Raw genomic sequence first — 18782 nt, 5'->3', positions numbered from 1 at the left:
AGTATAATCTCATTTTATCTTCAGCAAGTATGGTTCCCCTCCCCTAAGTGCAGGAATAGAGAACTTTATACTGGTTTTACAGTAAGAGCCTCGAGCAACGTTATAAAACCTTATCACCATAGAAAGCACATTACAAGTCTGATCAGAAAGGATGATACTTTTTGGAATATCCATTGTGATTGCTTCTTCCTTTAGTACCCATTCTAAAACAATAAACACATCTTTGACTTTGTGGGGTTCATGTTGTTTTTAAGTTACATCTGCAATACCTACATTATCTCAGGGAAAGCTTACTTTAGATGAAAGATATTTTAAACTGAAGTCAACAATAAGTATAATGAAACAGCGCAAGTAATTCAATAAGTATGGTATGATTACACTTCAAAGCAAAAATTGCCTTTTCAAATTCTAACACTTATCAAGCAGGCAGAAAGTTCTGAAAGAAGTTACTCTACTGCTGTTAATTCCCCCATGACTGCTACAAATGCCTAAAGGCAAAGTTATTTTAATTATTTAAACAGTGCTAGCATTTGTAAGTGTGTATTTTAAAAGGTCAAATAAACCCTTCCATTCTAACAAAACTGAAAAGACAAAGTACATAAATATTTGCTAGGTTTGCATTTAAATAGATGAAAGAAGCAAGAAACACTACTTCACAGTGACACAAAGTTTTTGGTTTGTGTTTTTTAAACACAAACAGGTTTATATCTCTTATTCTGTAGAGTAAATCAGTGTCATTTACCTTAAAAGTTGACTCAGGTTCTTGTGGTTCTGGACTTGACGGAACCGAGAGCGGGATGTCTTGGAGCGACACATTTTCATCATTCTATCAGAGAACAAAAACAAGAACAAAAGCTCAAATTACTTGCTGAAACAATTCCCTTGTAGACTTGCTTTCAAGGATGGAGTCACACCACCTCTCTGCCGAACCTGTTACAACATCTGACCTCTCTCACTGGGAATTTTCTTCCCACCCCCGCCCCCAATAGGAAAGCCTCCCTTCCTGCAGCATGTGTACAGTGCCCACGTAAGGCAACAGCCTCCCCCTCCTCACAAAGCTGTAGGAACAGCTACAGCTATGTCAGAGTGTGTGGATTTTGAGCAAAGATCTGGTAAAAATTGGCCACTGTTCAAATGTGTTACATCAGGAAACTTTTAAAAATCACAGAGCTTTTAACTACAGACAGTTATATTTCATTTCCATCACCTAGATGTAATTTTATATCTTGCAGGTTTTGGTATTGTTTTGGTGGGGGTTTTTGGTTTGGGGTTTGGTTTTTCATGTTTTTCTTTGTGGTTTTTTGTTGTTGTTGGGGTTTGTTTGGTTTTTTTTTAACCATTTCTTGGTGTTGTTTGTTTTTTTTTTAAGTGACTATTACTTGTGAGAGCAGTCGAATTTCAAGACTTCTCACTCCTTAACAGAGCAAGTATTTCAGCTTACACTGTCCAACAGGCAGTTGTATTCAATTCACAAGTAGCTGCTTGTCCCTTCTGGGCTGATCGCCAGCAAGTGCCAGGCTGATGAAGCAGCAGTTTACACTTTATGTTATGACCAAGTTTTAATACAGTGTTTTGAAATCTTTTTGCACAATAATATAATAAAGAAACAAACGGTATTTAATCTACAACATTTCTAAAATGCTAGAGGAAATGAGCAGCAATGAACAGACTTCAACATTTGTTATTTTAAACAACTACACAATCAAATACATGCTTTCACAAGACATGGCACATCAGACGGTCACAGTTATAATTATGAAGGAGTAATCATGGGAATGGAAAAACAGAAAACAAGACAAACTACTTCAAGCAAAGCATCTTGCACAGCTTTTAAAAGCTCTATCACTGATACCTCTGGTATGCCTTTTACTTCCATTAAAATGCATATAAGTGAAGCAATAAAACATTCTACAACAGCAGACTATGACCTAATTGCAAAGAAAGTTAATATGTCACATATTCTCTGGCAATCTAAATCAAGTACTCCAGCCATATGCCATACCTAATTAATATTCACTAGCAAAGCAAGAACTAAGTTCATTTGCATCAATTCCCTTACCACCGTCTTAATTATCTTAATACATATAATGAACACAGTGCAACCGGGGGGGGGGGGGGGAAGTTCTAAAAGTATCAGTGGGAACTCAAGCGTCCCGATTTACACAAATGCTAGGATTCATCTATTAAACTTTTTTTTTTTTGCTTTTTCTTGCTCATCATGTTGCTAAAATGAGACGGGGGAAAAAAGAAAAATCAGCAAAATAAGGCTATCCACGTACAAAAAAAACCCCAAAAGAGATTAAAATTAGGAAAAAGACAATAGAATTAGCAAAACAAATGGTACTTATTATATCCACATGCTATTTTTGTTAGCCAAAAAATTGATGTTACAATATCAAATTCCACAAACTTGGAAAGAACATATAATTTTAACCTTTAGGTAAAATTACAATAAGCTTTATAAAGCTTATCATCACATTGCAATAGGCAATATAAAAAAACTGCTAGCTCTTGGTTTTTACCTGACTAAAATTTCTACAATAGTAGAAAACATTATTTATTATAATATAATCATGTCTTTGGAGCAGTTGGACTAGACTCATTTGTGCCAAATGTAAAAGATGCTTACAAAAAACAGTAAGTCAGGATCGTTTGTTAGCCATATCAAACACAAATGCATGGAAAATAAAGTTCTACTTGGAAACACAAGCAGCAATAAAACATTTTACTAATTGCCTTTGCAGAACATTGCTTTGGAAAAATAGCAGTATTAGAAAGAAAAAATAATTACAAATATTATCAACTATTTCCTAAATTTAACAACTCAACAAACAACTCAAATCTAATACACTCTGGCAAGCCTGCTGCATTATTTCAAACATTATTGTCAGTTTAGGCGTGAAAATAACCTGCAGTATGTAAACTGACAGAGGACTAATGTTGCAGATATTCACATTTAACTAGTTATGTAGGGACAGTCTTCAGTTATAGGTTCATTATTTTAACCAAATTCCTATATGATTATTTTAACCAAATTCCTATATATACATATATATATATTTGCATGCAATGTTTAATCAAGAATACGCTCAAGAAACAGTCAAGTACTACGGCAGCGACTGATCATTTCACAGTCCTTTTCCTGTTGCTATGAGTATCAGCCATCCCTTTGAATTGCTACCTGCCTACAGTGATTTTCAACTCAGGCACATTTACTGGAAATTTTTTGGTCGACTTAAGAGCATACACTTCAGTTTTTGGCCTGTTTTGGGTAGTCCCTATATAATAAACTGAGGTAATTCACATGCCTCAAAATATTTTTTTGTAGCAGCTTGTAAAATTACAGCAAACCTGGAGTCAAAAGCCAATACAAAATACCCCAGCAAGACTTAGAAAATCACTGTAAGTTTACCAATAGCTACATAAAGAGAACAGATGGTTGTGGTGGAAGAAAAAAAAAAAAACAAAAAACACACAAACTCTTTTAGAATACTCAAAGACTAAAACATAGCTCTGAAAAAAACCTTAACAAAACTTTTTGAGGACAAACCACATCTCTAACAACATTTTAGTACTTATCAGCATAGTGCCTGTACAACAAATCCAGAAGATTAAAGCTTGACAGCCAGGACTATCAAAGTAGCCCCTCATGCTAAATATTATTTCAGATTCATATTTCTTTTCAAAGCGTATGTGCTGAGAAACTTAATACCACCTTAAAGCTCTTAAAAGCTAATTTACTACAGACCCACTGATTTTATTGTTTTAAGATGAACTCAGTGAGAGTTACAGATACAGTTCTGAAATGTACATGTAGCTAAAATACATAACAATCCTTTCTTCCCTAAGTGTTAACACCGTCATGCACCTTACATCTCTGGACAATTAGTTTTCTACACATCAAACGTTTTTACATACTCACTCCCAAATGTTACAGCCTAACTGAAGCACTTACTTATATTCTCGAGTCTGCATCTGTCATTTTTAATCCAACTCAAGAATATGAGCTAAAGGTTATGGGAATAACCCTCCACCCCAGCTGTCACAGGTACACCACAATTCACCCCAATACAAACAGCCACAAATTGAAACCTGTATTCTTGAGTGGCTGTACTTAATATGCTCTCATGCCAACGTTTTACAAGGGTGAAATATTTATTATAAATGACACACAAATCCCCGTGCTTGCTTTACCTTACAAATTCCTAAAGGACTGACTTATTGCTTTCGGTAAACAGAATATTAAACATTCATTTTCATTTAGTAACAGATGATTATTTATGAAGAAGTGTATCAAATACAAGTATTTAGTCAAGAAAGGCCTAATAAAAAACCTTCCCACCTTTCTAACCCGCTGTGCTGATTATACACAGCAGCAGTTCACCGACTATAGACTGTTGGGCTTTGAACTCTGCAGTATTTCTGCTGATAAACAGTTCAGCAGCTCAATAACGCGACATTGGCTTGTATTTGCTCCTATCCTCTCAGCAGAAAAAATACAACCAAAAGAAAAGTCACACTCTCTGACTAAATACACAATGGTAGTCCCTGGAACATATTTCAATTTTATAAACATGCACCTTCTATACAGCATATAGTCAGGGTAACTGTTCTCACTGTCTGTCCTTTCCATCTTTCCTTTTCCTTTCCTTTCTTTGAGTGGTATTACTTGCAGACTTTATTTTACATGTGTTTTTAGCTAAAGGAAAATGTAGAACTTCTAGAAATATAGAAGAGACGAGATTAAGGGTATTCTCTCTCAGAAGAAAGCTCACATATTTCCTCAGAGAAAGATACAAAGCTCAAGCTTAAAGACAATAGTTGGTTTCATTATACTAACATATTTTAAATTCTTCTGTCACAAAAATCAAGCCATTAGAAGCAAATGCATTTTCAGCAATTATCTTGTGGTTCCCTAACAGCATATGCTGCCTTTTAACATGCAGGATTTTAAAAGAATATACTACTAATAGCATACTAATAATTTCATCTTGAGAATTCTTCCAACATTCCAGCATCTACAGTTCATTAAGAAGTTGAAAAATGCTAAACAAACATTTCTAAAGTTTATCAAGGGTTATTAAAGCTTTATTGAGGTCTAGCCTTTGATTCACAATTCCAAGTTTCTTTGGTACAAATTACTCATTTAAATAGTCTCCTTTGCTAACAGCATGTTTATAAAGATGCAAACGAAAATTCACTAAGTGTCCATCAGGTAGAGGGTGCTATTTACCTGCTGACTACTTCGCATTTTGAGTGTAGTTTCATTCAAATATCACTACAAATGAGTGTAATATAGTTTCCACTGCCCACTCTCCCAGACTGTTACAGTGACAGTTCAACAGCTAATCAACTGTTTAAGCTTTAAATTTGCCAATTTTATTTTGCTATTGTTTGTTGATTTCTTTGGTTCTGTTTCTTTCAAGCACAGTTAAGTACTGGGGTGAAGTATTTGTGGCTAAAAAAAGTGCAATTTATACAACTTAATCCATGACAGAAAGAAACCTTCGTATTTCATTAAATCTGTTTATTCCTTGTCTTCAGGCTTCTTATAACAAAGATAAATCTCTCTTACAGATCTCACCAGGTACAAAAAGAAAAGAACACAATGAATATGTACTTCAAAGGTACACAAGGGACTTAATCTAAAGCCTCAGCAAAAATATATCGGTGCATTTAACAATGTTGCACTACAGACTTCATTTTTTCATTCATACAAATGGGATAGTCATATCTGATAAGTTACAACGCAGATTTGTGCTTGAAAAATAGAATTTCTTTTCCATTCATTAAAAATGTTTCTTTTCGATTTATCTTTCATAAAACCTGCCTTCCCCAGAAATAAGGGCTTCAAAGTTCTTACAGTTCTGTGAACCGCTTCAAGTTTCAGTCTTCCTTAAAACATCAGTAAGTGCTTATCTGAGATAAGACAGGGTGGTTTCAAACCATTGCTGCCAGTCTTGAGAAGAGGTTACTACAGAGGATGGTCAATCCCTGCCTAGATCAAAGGCTCCAGGGCATCAGAAATAGTACAGTTCTAATTTAAATATGGATGTTCTAACACATTAGCTCTGTAGCCTCGACCTAGAGCAGCTAGACAAATGTCTAGCTCAGCTGGGGAGAGATACAGCCTAAAAACTAGAAAGGTCTTAAAACATTCATTTTCTACAATATAATTCAACAGATAACTGAGAAAAACAGGTAGATGTTGACTAAGGTAATACTTGAAGGAAACTAGATGGTTCTCTGCTTTAAAACTGTTGGTCAGATGCATACATATAAATATAAACTGTAAAACTCAGTTATTAAGCTGAGTTGTTTATGATCAATGTTTGAACTCCCTTCCCTCAGCCCAGCATTGCTTCAGAACTTGTTATAGTTTGGGATATCAAATGATAACATACACAACCAGGGAGGAAACATTGAGCTTAAGAGCCGTACTTTGATGTGCAGTCTCTGAAAATTTCTGAAACTCCTTGATTTTTAAGAAATTGAGGAGGAGGAGGAAGAAATTTTTTTAAGATCAGAAGAAAATTACTATTAAGCATGCAAATGAAGTACTTAGTCAATGTTTAAGAGCCATTAACATTTAAGTGTCAATTATTACTAGAGTTAGACTTCCAAAGCATTTTCTTCTTACACTACAAAGTTAGTGCTCCAGTTAAGCATTAACTGAGAACATTCACCAGTAGTTCAACATCTTCCTGTAAATGATTACAACTGCATCTAGTGCAAGAAGAATGTACATTTTTCACTCCATATAAGCTAGTATAACATCACTGCAAAATCAGAGTATGTTATACTTACTACAGTAAAAATTTTTAAAAACCCTGCATGAGATGGAAATCTCTTCCTGATGTCGCTATCTGAAGACACACCAAGATGGCGGTATGTGAGGAAGAAGCAGACGGCGTGTGTACTGCCGGTGTTGTTAGCCTGGGCACATGGAGTTCAGAAAAGGCTAGACTACTCAAATAACTACTTTTTTCTCCCCCCCCAAGCAGAACTGGGAACACAACACCAAACCCATGCTGTTGCAGCTATGCTGCTAGTAATATTCGAGATAATTTATACACGGTTACGTGAGCTACAGTCACAGCAATGAATCCAGTACAGCACATTAAGTCTCCATAGGAATCTGCTAGGTATACACTCATCACATGCTATGTTCTACAGTAAGCCACACTACAGTTGATTAGATAATTGTATAAAATTGAATTTAATTAGTACATCTTACTATAACTGTTCCTGTGAGACCTCACGCATAAGACCTGACCAAAGCTGTATTTCTACCTATCCAAATTAAATAATATTGCTAAAAATTATAACTGGAACAAGGTAACACTCATACATTTAAAAGCATAATATAGGTGAAGCAAATAGATAAGAACTTCTGCTTCCTTTACTAAAGCTAGCGTTTGAAAGGAGCTGACTTTGTATCTTGCTTTTTTACATTTTGTAAGAAAAGGCCTGTCTCATGACCCAGACTGAGATCAAGCCCTAGTTCAGCGTTCAGACTGCTAAAGTTCATGTAATTGTTTTCAAAATTATATTTCTGTTCTTTACAATAAGTGAAAAAGAATTGCAATATATTTTTAGTCATTTCTGTTAGTATAAAGCTCAGTATTTTCAGGAAAAATTTCAACACTTAAAAATAAAGAAAAAATATTTCATACAAGTTTTACTCTAATTGTTTAGCAAATAAAGGTAGTAAAAGTCCGAAGATTTCCCCTCTGTAGCAGGTTAATTTACTTTAACATTACTATTCATATTGTTTCATTAAAAGGCTGGAATACACACAGGAGAGTTGAATAAACATTCAGAACTCCAGTGATGAGTTTTGGAAGCAGCAAGTCAAAACAAGGGGCAGTTAGGTCAGGAAAATATAGAGAAGCATGCCTGATAAAGTTTGAAGGGAATAATATTTGTTATTACAAAATTCACTATTACAGGGACAGGGAGAAGATGAAGCCTCTAGCAAGAGAATAGCAGCAAACTTTGAAGAACTTTCTTCTGTGAGTTGACGTTTTTTTGAAAACCTTAATCTGAGCTACTTGCGGCTAGGCTTGTGTTCGGTAACCTTTTAGAAAAGTCTGGCTATTATAAACTAGATCAAGATTTAAAAGACAATACACTGCAGGACCACACACTGTTTGACTATAACATGCATGCCTTTACACAATGAACTACACATACACAGAGCACCTATCTAGTTGCTCAATTGTCCTTGTGTTAAAGGCATTGAAAGCTCTGGATAAAAAGTTCCCTGCTATCTCATGTACTAATTGCATGCTTGAGGCTGTTGGGAGGCACAGTTTACGCACTCCACTACTCAGACATTGAGTTCTAAGAACGCACCTTCCCGCTCTGACACTACGTATTTTTGTTACAATTGTATTTCTGGTTTTGTCAGTGGAAAAGCATCTCCAGTATTCTCAGTTACCACAGGAAGCAAATGCATTTCTAAAAGGCACAGTCATACCCTTGAATTAGCCCCAAGGTTGATTTGCTTTTTGTTTTGCTGTGTTTTGTTTTAGTATCTTATTTTTAGGGCACAAACTTCTTTCCATTACATTATCCTGTTAGAAATGAGCAGCAGTAAATCTAGTATTAAAGAGATCATACGGATACTTTTCAGTGTTAATCTCTACATGCCTCCATAGAAAGTCTCATGGACTTTTGTCTTTACGGCAGCAAAGGAAGTTTTGTATGTGAAATGCCATACTTCTGCCAAGTCATCCAGCAGTTTACCAACTCCCACAGTTTGTCAAGTTCTGAGGTGAAATGAAAAAGCTCCTTAAAAGCTTTATGACAATTCAGTGACTTCATACACTAGAAAGGTTAAATTTGAGCACTTCCAACAGGGATGACCCAGTAGGATTTGCTAAGCTTCTTGTCAAAACACACAGAGAACATGAAAAGAATGAGGAAAACAAAGCCTTAAGAAAAAGCTATTAGCATTGACTCGCTGAATGCAAGTTTGATCAATGGGATCGATTTTTATTTTTTCTTTTTTACTCACATCTTTAAGATCTTATTAAATAAAAGCTTGTCTTCACATCCACTGTTTTGTGGTTTTTTTAATTTAGCATTATTTCCTCAGAGAAGCAGAATAACAGTATTTAATATTTTTTGCAGTCAGTAAAGTGCTAAAAAAAGGTAGAAGTAATACTATTTTAAAGGGCAATAAAAAGTGCACGCTTTCTTGAACGCTATAATTCAATGTATAAAGGAAATGACAATAACCTAATAAGGCCAAACAGAACATTAGCCCATCTAGGCTCATTCTCCAATATGCTTTACTGCTTTTGTTCCATTTAAACAGCTCACCTGGTGTAGTAATCTCTTCAGTTTCAACAACTGAGTTTTTACAGCTGTGCAGTCTTGGACCATATGCCGAAGGGTCATTTCATCAAGCATCACAGTAGTGTCCGGTAAGCCCACCAGCTGTCTAGGAGCCTGGTAAAAATTTGGTGCTCCATAGCTTTCAAAGTGACCAATAGGAGATTCTAAGTAGTTTGATCCCCTAAAAAAAACCCAAACACAACCAAAAAAAACACAGTGAAGATAAGCTAGTGCTAGAGAGCATTTAGTAAGAAAAGAAGTATTGTGTAACATGGGCTATACTCACATACTGTGGCATACAGCAGAAAATAAATAAATCAGAAAATGTCAATACTTTTGCACTTAAATGCTGGGCTTTCCTTCCCTCTTGCATAAATCTCTCGCAGACTAACAACTACAGTACCCTAAAACCAGTTTGTTCATCAGGATTTCTATAAACTCTGTCATTCCAGCTAGCCTATAAGAACTATAGGATTACATTTAATTTAAAAAACAAAATAAGTAAAAAGCTGTCCAAACTTTCAAAATGCAAGTAATAAGACAGTGTAATATTTTTCCATGCAACACATACAGTTATTTAGCAAGTGTTTATAATATCATATAAACACAAGTAAAAAAAATATTTGTATTAAAAACCGTGACAGAAACAAGTTTGAAAATAAATTATTTTAAATGTCAGTGGTGTACCCACTGAGACATTCTAATTATAGACATACAACTATTCTGAAAATGTCTTGTACTCGTTATCGCTTGAGACCCTTTAATGCTGAAAGAGATTTCTCATCACAGTATTTTAATTGTTTGGGAGAAAAAGAGACAAGTCCTTTACCTGTTCAAATCATTTTTACCATGGATATAGTGATCAGTATGGCCGAGATGATAGTGATCCTGTGTATTCCATCGTTGCTGGGGTGCTCTTTTCCAGAATCCTTCCTGATGTTGCCTAGCATTTCTGTCTTGTCTATCATAACGGCTCATATTTTCACATTCCTCTACAGAGAGCATAAAGTAAAAAAAAAAAAATTATGAAATTTGTTCATAAGACCTTGTAAATAAGATATTTACTATGTGCTGGTAACAGATGCAGAGTAAAATCTGTGGGGTTTTACTGATCTAAAAAAGTATGCATTATAGACCTGTCAAGCAGACCTCTATCATGATATCACATTTTTACTAGAATATAAACTTGTTACAAAAGTAAGAGTAACCTGTAGCAGAAACTACAGAATTCAGCCTTAACATTATTTTATGGTTGAAGTAGGAAATCATTGGGAGAAGAAAAAGCTATGGGGAAGAAAAACTCAGAAGTAACATTTTCCTATCTTACTGACAGTATCTTCAGGCCTTTAAAAGAGTTCAAACACCACACAAACACAGAAGGACGACATTTTAGAAAAAGGCCAGTACTTCATTCCAAAACAGAACAGTTTCATTACTTACAATACATATATATCTCATCCTGTTCATCTTGCTTGTTTTTAAACTTGATAGACATTTAATCTTTATTTACCTGGACAGCAAGCATGATTTAAAACAAGCAAACAAAATAATCTCTTTAAAACGCTAACTTCTGCAAAGCAAAGCAGATTCCACAAACTTCTTAAGGGAACAAAAGCTATATTTGGCAGCAGCTTCTAAACCACTAGAAACAAAGCCAAAACAACTGCTATCTGTGCCGTCAGAGGAAAAAAAGAAAAAAAAAAGTCATAAACTGCTATTCTGCCATCACACTTTCTCCTTCACTTACCCAAGGAGTTTTTTTCCTCACATTGTCAGTCCTTTGCTAGGAGAATATCTCTACACAAGAGAACATTGTTTTATTCGGCTGCCTACTCAGACTTAGTTGCGCATAAGACGCTCATAAACAGGCCTGCCTTCCTTCCTGCCCAGTTCCCAGCCTGCGTGTTGTTGGGAAGTGAGCCCAGTTTTACCCTGTGATTTAAAACTGCCATCCTCACTCCCTGCATACTTGTTGAGCTAGAACTCTTTCTATAAATAGCGTCCAAGCGGCATCCCAGACTCCAAAGTGAAACAAGGAGAGTTTCTGGAGACCTGGAAAGTCTTAAGAGGCTGACGTCAGTGAAGTTACACATAATTACGAAAAAAGTGTTGGCAAAAAGTGCTGTTAAATATTATAGCAAATACTCATACCTACACTTCAGTTTTTATCACCTAGTTCAACAACCAAAAAATTAGGTAAAAAAAATAAACTTGTTGACCTAAAGTAACAGAAGATTTCTTTTCCTTTAGAAGCGTCCTTCTACAGCTCCTAACACATGAAAATTCAAGTGGGTCTATTCAAAATAAGCCCTCAATGAGTTTATAAGTAATTTTATTATGATGATTTTCAGCTTTGGAAAATTGAGAGACTGAGTAAAGACACACGGATATTAACAAACAAATTTTGCTTTTTCAGGTGGTCATGTTTACTTGAGAAAAAGCCTGGAGGTGGCTTTTGAATTCTTTTCAGATCCTCTTTGCTAAAAATTCAGTGGTTTCAAGGTAAGAAGTGATTAGAGCAGAGATACCCAGTTTATGCCACATTAATTTTATATTGAAGCCCAGCTTTTAAAAAATGCCAAAAATAATAGTAATTAGCCAATATTGATCTCAAGCAGTACGTTTGTCTTCCTGAATCAGCAGCTTACACAGCAGATTGTCAGTCTCACAAAACCTATTCCAGCTACACAAACATTATTGATACTTAGCTGTAGAAGTGGGAGTAGATTTAAGATTATTGTATCAATGCAATTAAGAAAGCAGGGAATTAAAAACTGTATTTGTGTCTGGATTAAATGGCAAACGTTAACTTTTTACAATTTTGTGGCAAACATTCATCTTTAAAATGCATGTATTTTTAACAGTTTTTAAATTAAGATTTTGAAATGGAATTACTGATGCAGATGCAGTGCATGTTTTATAAAACATATATGTTTTATAAACAAGGAACTTTATGAGAAATTGATATACCCTTTAAAGTTGTTTCTTAGTTTTTCCCAACAGAATTAGAATTACCCTTATTGAAAGGATGTCCTCTAGGCTTGGACTGTTATCCATTCTGGAAAATTAAAAAGAGTAAAAAATAAAAACTGTACACCTATTTGGGCTGAAAGGTTGAATACTAGCACTATTGTGAATAAGTACCTTTCACAAAAATACTTTGGAAAACTTATTCTGAGATTTGAAAGATTAAGTACTGCACTTCATATGTGCACACTGTTAAAACATGATATGCCACCACTGTGGTAGATGGAACATTATCTATGTATTTATTGTTATTTGGCTTCATATCTAACATACATGCAGGAGTCTTTACCCAAAGAATTCAAAGGTACTCTCAAAAAACTGATTTTCCCCAAACTTTAGCAGGCAGCCAAACAGTACACAAAACAAGGAAAGCCTTTTTTCTTTCAGTGCCTGTTTGTACAGCGTAGGGCATTACAAAGGTCCACATTCAATGTTTCTGTTCATATGAAGATAATATTAGCCTCCACTGAACTTGCAGGTAAAGACAATACCCATATTCACATGATAGTGAAAATTCTTATGAGTAGGTCAGGAATGACCAAAGGCAAATGCCTCAAACTTTTCCAGGCCGGGATGTGAAAAAGCGTGGTAACAATTTGCCTTACCTAGTTTGTTTTAGTCTGTATTTGTATTATTTTAGTGACATCTAGGTGCCACTATCCTCTCCGTGAAAAGTTTGCCAGCATCCTCACTGACAACAAGAGTGCATAAAAGACATCTTGAAAAAACACATCTTAAATCTTAAGGCTTCTGTTACCCTGAGTTGTATAAAATCTATTAGGAGATATTGTCACTTCGTAGAAGAAAACAAATAATTATCTCAAAATGACTTACATTGTCATTCCCCAAAGCTGCAAAATGCTGTTTCAATGTTTTCAAATATAGTTGAAGCATGAGACTGAAGGACTAACTTAAAAGTTTTGTTCTACAAAAGTAATTTAAAGAAACAAACAGTGCGTAACAAGGCTGCATTTTTACAAGAGGCAGTACATTTCTAACTTTAGAATTCTTCAAATACATGTTCTGGGGGAACAGAAATATCACCACTTCCTGCATTTCAGAAAATAAAGATTTGTTACTTAGAGAAAAAAATTATTTGAAGAGTACATTGGCTTATTAAAGCAGAAGTCAGAACACAATGCAACTCAAAAATCTCAAAAAGCCCATACTGCAGTTTCATAAGAAGATTGCTTGGCTAAATTACTAACCTTTGTCATGAGGTGGGTCCTCAGGCAGGTCCACATCAAGCATGAGATCATCATCTTCAAGATCACACGAGTCAAGATTATTCAAGATATCCTGCAAGAAAGAAAGTGTGAGATATAGCTGCTTTCCTGATATTTCTTTTACCCTACTGTCATGAAAAGTTTACTTCAAAGCTTTGTTACATTTGCATTGTCCACATATCCGCTGTTATCAGCGCCCTCCTCTCTTTAGAGGACAAGATCAACCTTACTTGAGACTATCTATACAAACAACAGTCATCACACCTCTAGTAATACGATACAATAACAATGCTAGATGAAAAAATATAGATTAAAACCTTTTTCTGCCTGATGTCTACAGAATACTACAAAGATTTTCCTGTTCATTAATATCCTGCATTCTCCCCAATTTTGGAAGCATTTTAAAACTAAGTTACTTTGCTCACTTAGAATTCAAAAACAGCTTTGTGAAGAGAAGATGTTAAATCACCTTATTTTAGCTCTCATATCATACTATTGTAATATCATTGAAAGGAAGAGGGGAGGGAAACATGTTATCTTGACTTTTTGGGCCAACAAAACTTAAGATATACTACTATCAGCACTAAGCTCTGCTGCCTTTTGGCTTTAAGACCGTGGTTCATATATAAAGTTATTTCTAGAGGGACTAACAAACCTTCATGTTGTATGGGTGTACTAAAAGTATAAGAAAAGTGTAATAAATTGTATACATAATACGTAATATTCTATTACTAGTCAGTCAGGTATATTAAAGGAAAAGGACTGTAGTGTGGGCAAGTCAAACCAGTGTTAAGACAGAAACCGACCCCTCATCCTTTAAGAATACCAACAGTAGGAAAAACTGAGGAGGTGAAGGCTCGGGAACATTCAGGTTCCCGAGCAGTCACATGCTGTTAGCACCAGGCTACTGAAAAGCCACAACAGGCAACACAGGGCAGTACTTGATTTAAGAACCCAGACTCTGTTTCACTTCATTAATCAAAGAAAGCTAAGCTTATTAATACCAAGTGATCATAACACAAAGTCGGTCTAAGGAAACTGCTAATGGTTATACAGCTCTAACTCTTCAGCTCTGTTTTCTCGCGTCCCACAAATAGAAGCCATGGCTTTAAGGACCAAGATCAGACTACAGCACTTCACATCTGCCTCTCTTCTAAGAGCAAACATGTAGATTTTTCTTTGGTTTAACAGCTACACCTAAAGATGATTCATGGGACCAATACTTAAAAGTTTACCAAATATTAAATAAAATACCTGTTTTACTAATTATTTCTCACTGGATAAAGCGATCATTAAATACTTAACTGAATACTTGCATACAGACTATGAATACACTGCAAAACAATATTCGCTTAGAAAGTATCCCTTTGCCAGCTACCATTTATTAGATTTGCTTTGTCAGAGATGTAGAGGTAAAGAAGAACATTACTAGGCATTTATCTAAACTGTTGCTCCAACTGTTCTTCAGCAGTCTTCCAATAGTGTTCACAAAGGACTACTATATTTTATTACAAGTCGTGGAAAAAGCCAAGTATATTTTAAGATTTTTTTAATTTTTTGTGTGAAACAGAACATTAAACATTTTACATTTCTGCAGGGGAAGTTATTTATTGACTTAGGAGGGAGAGTATGAGATGAAAATAGTTAATATGCACTTTTCAAAACGTGAGCAATAAAAAGGAAATATTGAATACTTGAGCCAGAACCACCTGTTTTTATTTCCAATTCCTACCTGAATTATTTTGTTTACATATAGTACCCTAAGTATTTCCAGGAAAAAAAAGAAAAACCTACATATCAGGGCATTGTGAATAATAATAAAACCAACTATGGAAAAGCTTCACAGAGAAACAGAAGCCATTTATAGGAAATGTGGATTTAACATTTGGGAGGAACAAACTGCCTGTATATATTTACTTCTTTTTGTTTCCATTAATTTACATTTTTCCAGGAACTAGAAGATTTTTAACTAACATGTATTTTTTAAATAATTCTGAAAAATGCAGGTGTGTTTGAGCGCCTGCTTTGGTTTGTTAGTCGATAAATTGTTTTTATGCCATGCTTTGATCTTCCACATTAGTATGAACAAGCATTATTTTATTCTACTGTGAGAAACTTAATGAGCGTGATAAGTAAGTTACAAACAGTGGCCACAAACACATAAGAAAGTTGAAAACAATTGTCATCGCCGTGCAAAGTCATTAAAAAAGCCCAATATAAAAATGTAGTATGTCAGAGTGCTAACTAATAAACCAGATAAGCCACTTTACTATCTTTGTATCAGAACTTCAGAAGTCTAATGATGTCAGAGAAGGTCAGCATTTGAGATGCCAAACATACTTTTCTGTCAACAGCACATTTTATTATGTTTCCCTAATTATACATTCCTGCACCACGCTGAGGCAACTCCATGCTAGAAAACACAGCTGTGAATATAAAGCCTTTGTAATAGCTGGGCCATGTGTGAATTCACTTTGAGGATTTCCCAGTGCTATCTACTTGGGAAACATAATATCAAAGTAGATGTCAGCAACGTCATCTTGAAATACCTGTAAGATAAAGTGCAGGTTTCATCATCACATTAGTGCACATAGAACCTGTATTTACTGACCTCCATTGTTACTACTGTATAATGAACTGGAGCTCATTATACAGTACATGGCAGTGACATTGTTAATAATGTGTACCCAGAAGTTATCATCATGAAGCAGTTCTGGGCAACAAACTCAATGAGAACATGAAATAAACAAAAAGTTCTTCAAAGGTGCATCAACTACAACCCTACAGAATATTACACTTCAGCAACTATTGAAAGTTACAGTAAGAGAAGAATCCTATTTTATTTGTATAGTTAAAAAGAATAACGCATATTAAAAGGGGGATGTAACTTCACAAGGCTGATTTAGCACTAGATTTTCAAGATGGTACAACCTAGAAAGAGATTAAGTTTGGGACTGTGAAATCCCAAATCAAACTACAATGCTGTCCCCAAGCTCTCCCTCCAGAAGGGTTTTCAACTGAACACAGGCAGCAGGGCTTTCTTCTCTTGATGCAATACAGCAGGAAAAGCATTAAGTGAGAAACAGATGATCTATGACCACTGGGGTAAGAGCTGAATAAGCCAAGAACCCCACAGCAGGAACACTCATATTGAATAAGGAAATGGGAAAAGACTAAGAAAAAAAGGCAAGGGTAAGGCTGGCAAATGATTACACCACATTCAGCAAGTTTACTTCGATGTTCCTCAAATTCTTTCTGTAGGGAATGCCCTCAGGTCCTATGTCTTACCAAAGGTTAATCAAGCACACACTTACAACTCACCTACAACAGCTTGGGGGTTTTGCCTAATTTGTTGGATGCACAGCATTCATAATTTCTTCCTCAAGAGACATAACGATATTAAGTTCCTAAGACCAATGGTTTGAAGACTGAGGTACTGTAGAGCAGCTACGTTTGCTGAAGCTGAACAAGTTTGAAGTTCAATATAAATTATCTCCATCAAAATGAACTGGAGTAGCAAAATATTCATTTTAAAGAGATCAGTTTCTAAGAATTCCTCATGCTACATACATCATAAGGTTCCACTGAAGAGCAGCATTTTTCAGTCCACCAACTTAAGTTCAACTTTGTTAACAGCTAGACCTAGGCAAGAGGTCTGATTCTCATCTTTCCCATTTCTTGAGCTAAGTATATAACGCAAATCAAAATAAATTACAGTGTGCCCAAATTAGAAGAAGGATAGAGGTCTACATTTCCTCTCAATTATTAAATGCAAAAGATGTGGACCAGTGAAAGCTTATGACACAATGTATATTACACTGGAATTAGAAAAAAAAGAAAATAAAAAGGAAGAAGTCGGGCACTGGGTTAGTACCGAAATACAACTCAATTCCAGATAAGCAACCCACAACCAAATTATTTTGGAGAGTGTTCAGAGAACTGAGAAGAGCCTGAGCTCAAACTGCCAATTCAGTAGCCATGCCAAGGAATGCTGTCTTGCTTGGAATGCAATTGCATTGAGGGAGTCATTAGGAATGTTTTACTTTTTTCGTTCAAGATCTCAGACCTCATTCATTTGTTCTACCTTTAGAAAGTCGGCTGTTAAAGGAAAATAACTATTTTTGTTACTCATTTAGTAAGTTAAGTCTTGCTTCCAACAATTATCATGCACTTCTGAAATTAGCAGAAAAAGTGCATGTGAGCTTTTACTTCCATTAAGTATTCCATAGCGACTACTGAAATTGAATACACATAAAAATTTATTCAGTTTGATTTACTCTACATTTTGATTCTAGCAAGCCTATATGCACAGTTTCTTTGGTCTTTTAATTTCTTGCTCAAAAAAGACCTTATGATCAATGCATGATCATTTCATATGAAAGATTGCAACTCCTTAAAAGTTTCAAGCAACAAAAATATTAAAAGGATGGATATCACCACTTTGGGGAGAAAAACAGAACTATAGAAAGCACACCTACAAACTCAAAGTCTGGTAGCAGAAGATCATGTGTCATCTATAGCAGTATATAAATACCTTTCTGGCATGCCTCATTTTGATGTTAGTATTCACGTAATACTTTCCCAGGTTACTGACAATGCATTTATAGAAGCTTTATCTGACATTAAGGTAATTAATTTAGTAAAAACTTTACTGTTAAAACTGGTTGGATATTATGAAATGTAAACATGCAAGGCTATTGCCAGTGTTTATTTTCAAAGTTGTTTACTGAAAGAACACAGCAGTAATCACGGGTCTCTTTGTTGAATGACAGCACATTATAGCACATTCCATTATTTAGTTATACTTTAATCTCTTTGTAAACACCTACCATCAGCAGGTTAAAATCAGACTTCAGACATGTAGTTAGTTATTCTTACAGTACCATGCTGTATTCCTTTTGATGAAAATGTACCAGACCAAGTATCAGTAACAGGATAGACTATTCCAGATGGAAGGGACCTACAACCAACTCAGGGCTGACCAAAAGTTAAAGTATGTTTATTAAGGGCATTGTCCAAATGCCTCTTAAGCACTGACAGGCTTAAGGCATTGACCACCTCTCTAGGAAACCTGTTCCAGTGTGTGATCACCCTCTCTGTAAAGAAATGCTTCCTGATGTCCAGTCTGAACCTCCCCTGGTACAGCTTTGAGCCATTCCCACGCATCCTATTGCTGGATACCAG

At 35.3% G+C, this 18782-nt stretch overlaps 1 protein-coding gene across 11 annotated transcripts in view; it reads right to left on the bottom strand.

The window, feature by feature from the left end:
* The window catches only part of CCSER2 (coiled-coil serine rich protein 2), a 73561-nt gene that overhangs the window by 22135 nt on the left and 32644 nt on the right, over window positions 1-18782 (bottom strand). For 10 of the 11 annotated variants that reach the window (XM_074590079.1, XM_074590080.1, XM_074590072.1 and 7 more), the window contains 4 exons: window positions 13581-13671; window positions 10175-10337; window positions 9331-9526; window positions 743-826 (listed from right to left, as the gene is read on the bottom strand). In XM_074590079.1, the coding sequence (XP_074446180.1) occupies window positions 743-826; window positions 9331-9526; window positions 10175-10337; window positions 13581-13671 (534 nt within the window). Of the gene's footprint in view, window positions 1-742; window positions 827-9330; window positions 9527-10174; window positions 10338-11092; window positions 11246-13580; window positions 13672-18782 lie in introns of those variants that run through there. The other variant, XM_074590083.1, reaches the window with a different exon arrangement.

The sequence above is a fragment of the Larus michahellis genome, chromosome 6 (genome assembly GCF_964199755.1).
Source record: "Larus michahellis chromosome 6, bLarMic1.1, whole genome shotgun sequence".
In the NCBI taxonomy this organism is placed as follows: domain Eukaryota; kingdom Metazoa; phylum Chordata; class Aves; order Charadriiformes; family Laridae; genus Larus; species Larus michahellis.
Note: the sequence above shows the minus strand (reverse complement) of the source record. Positions and strands in the feature narration are given on the sequence as shown.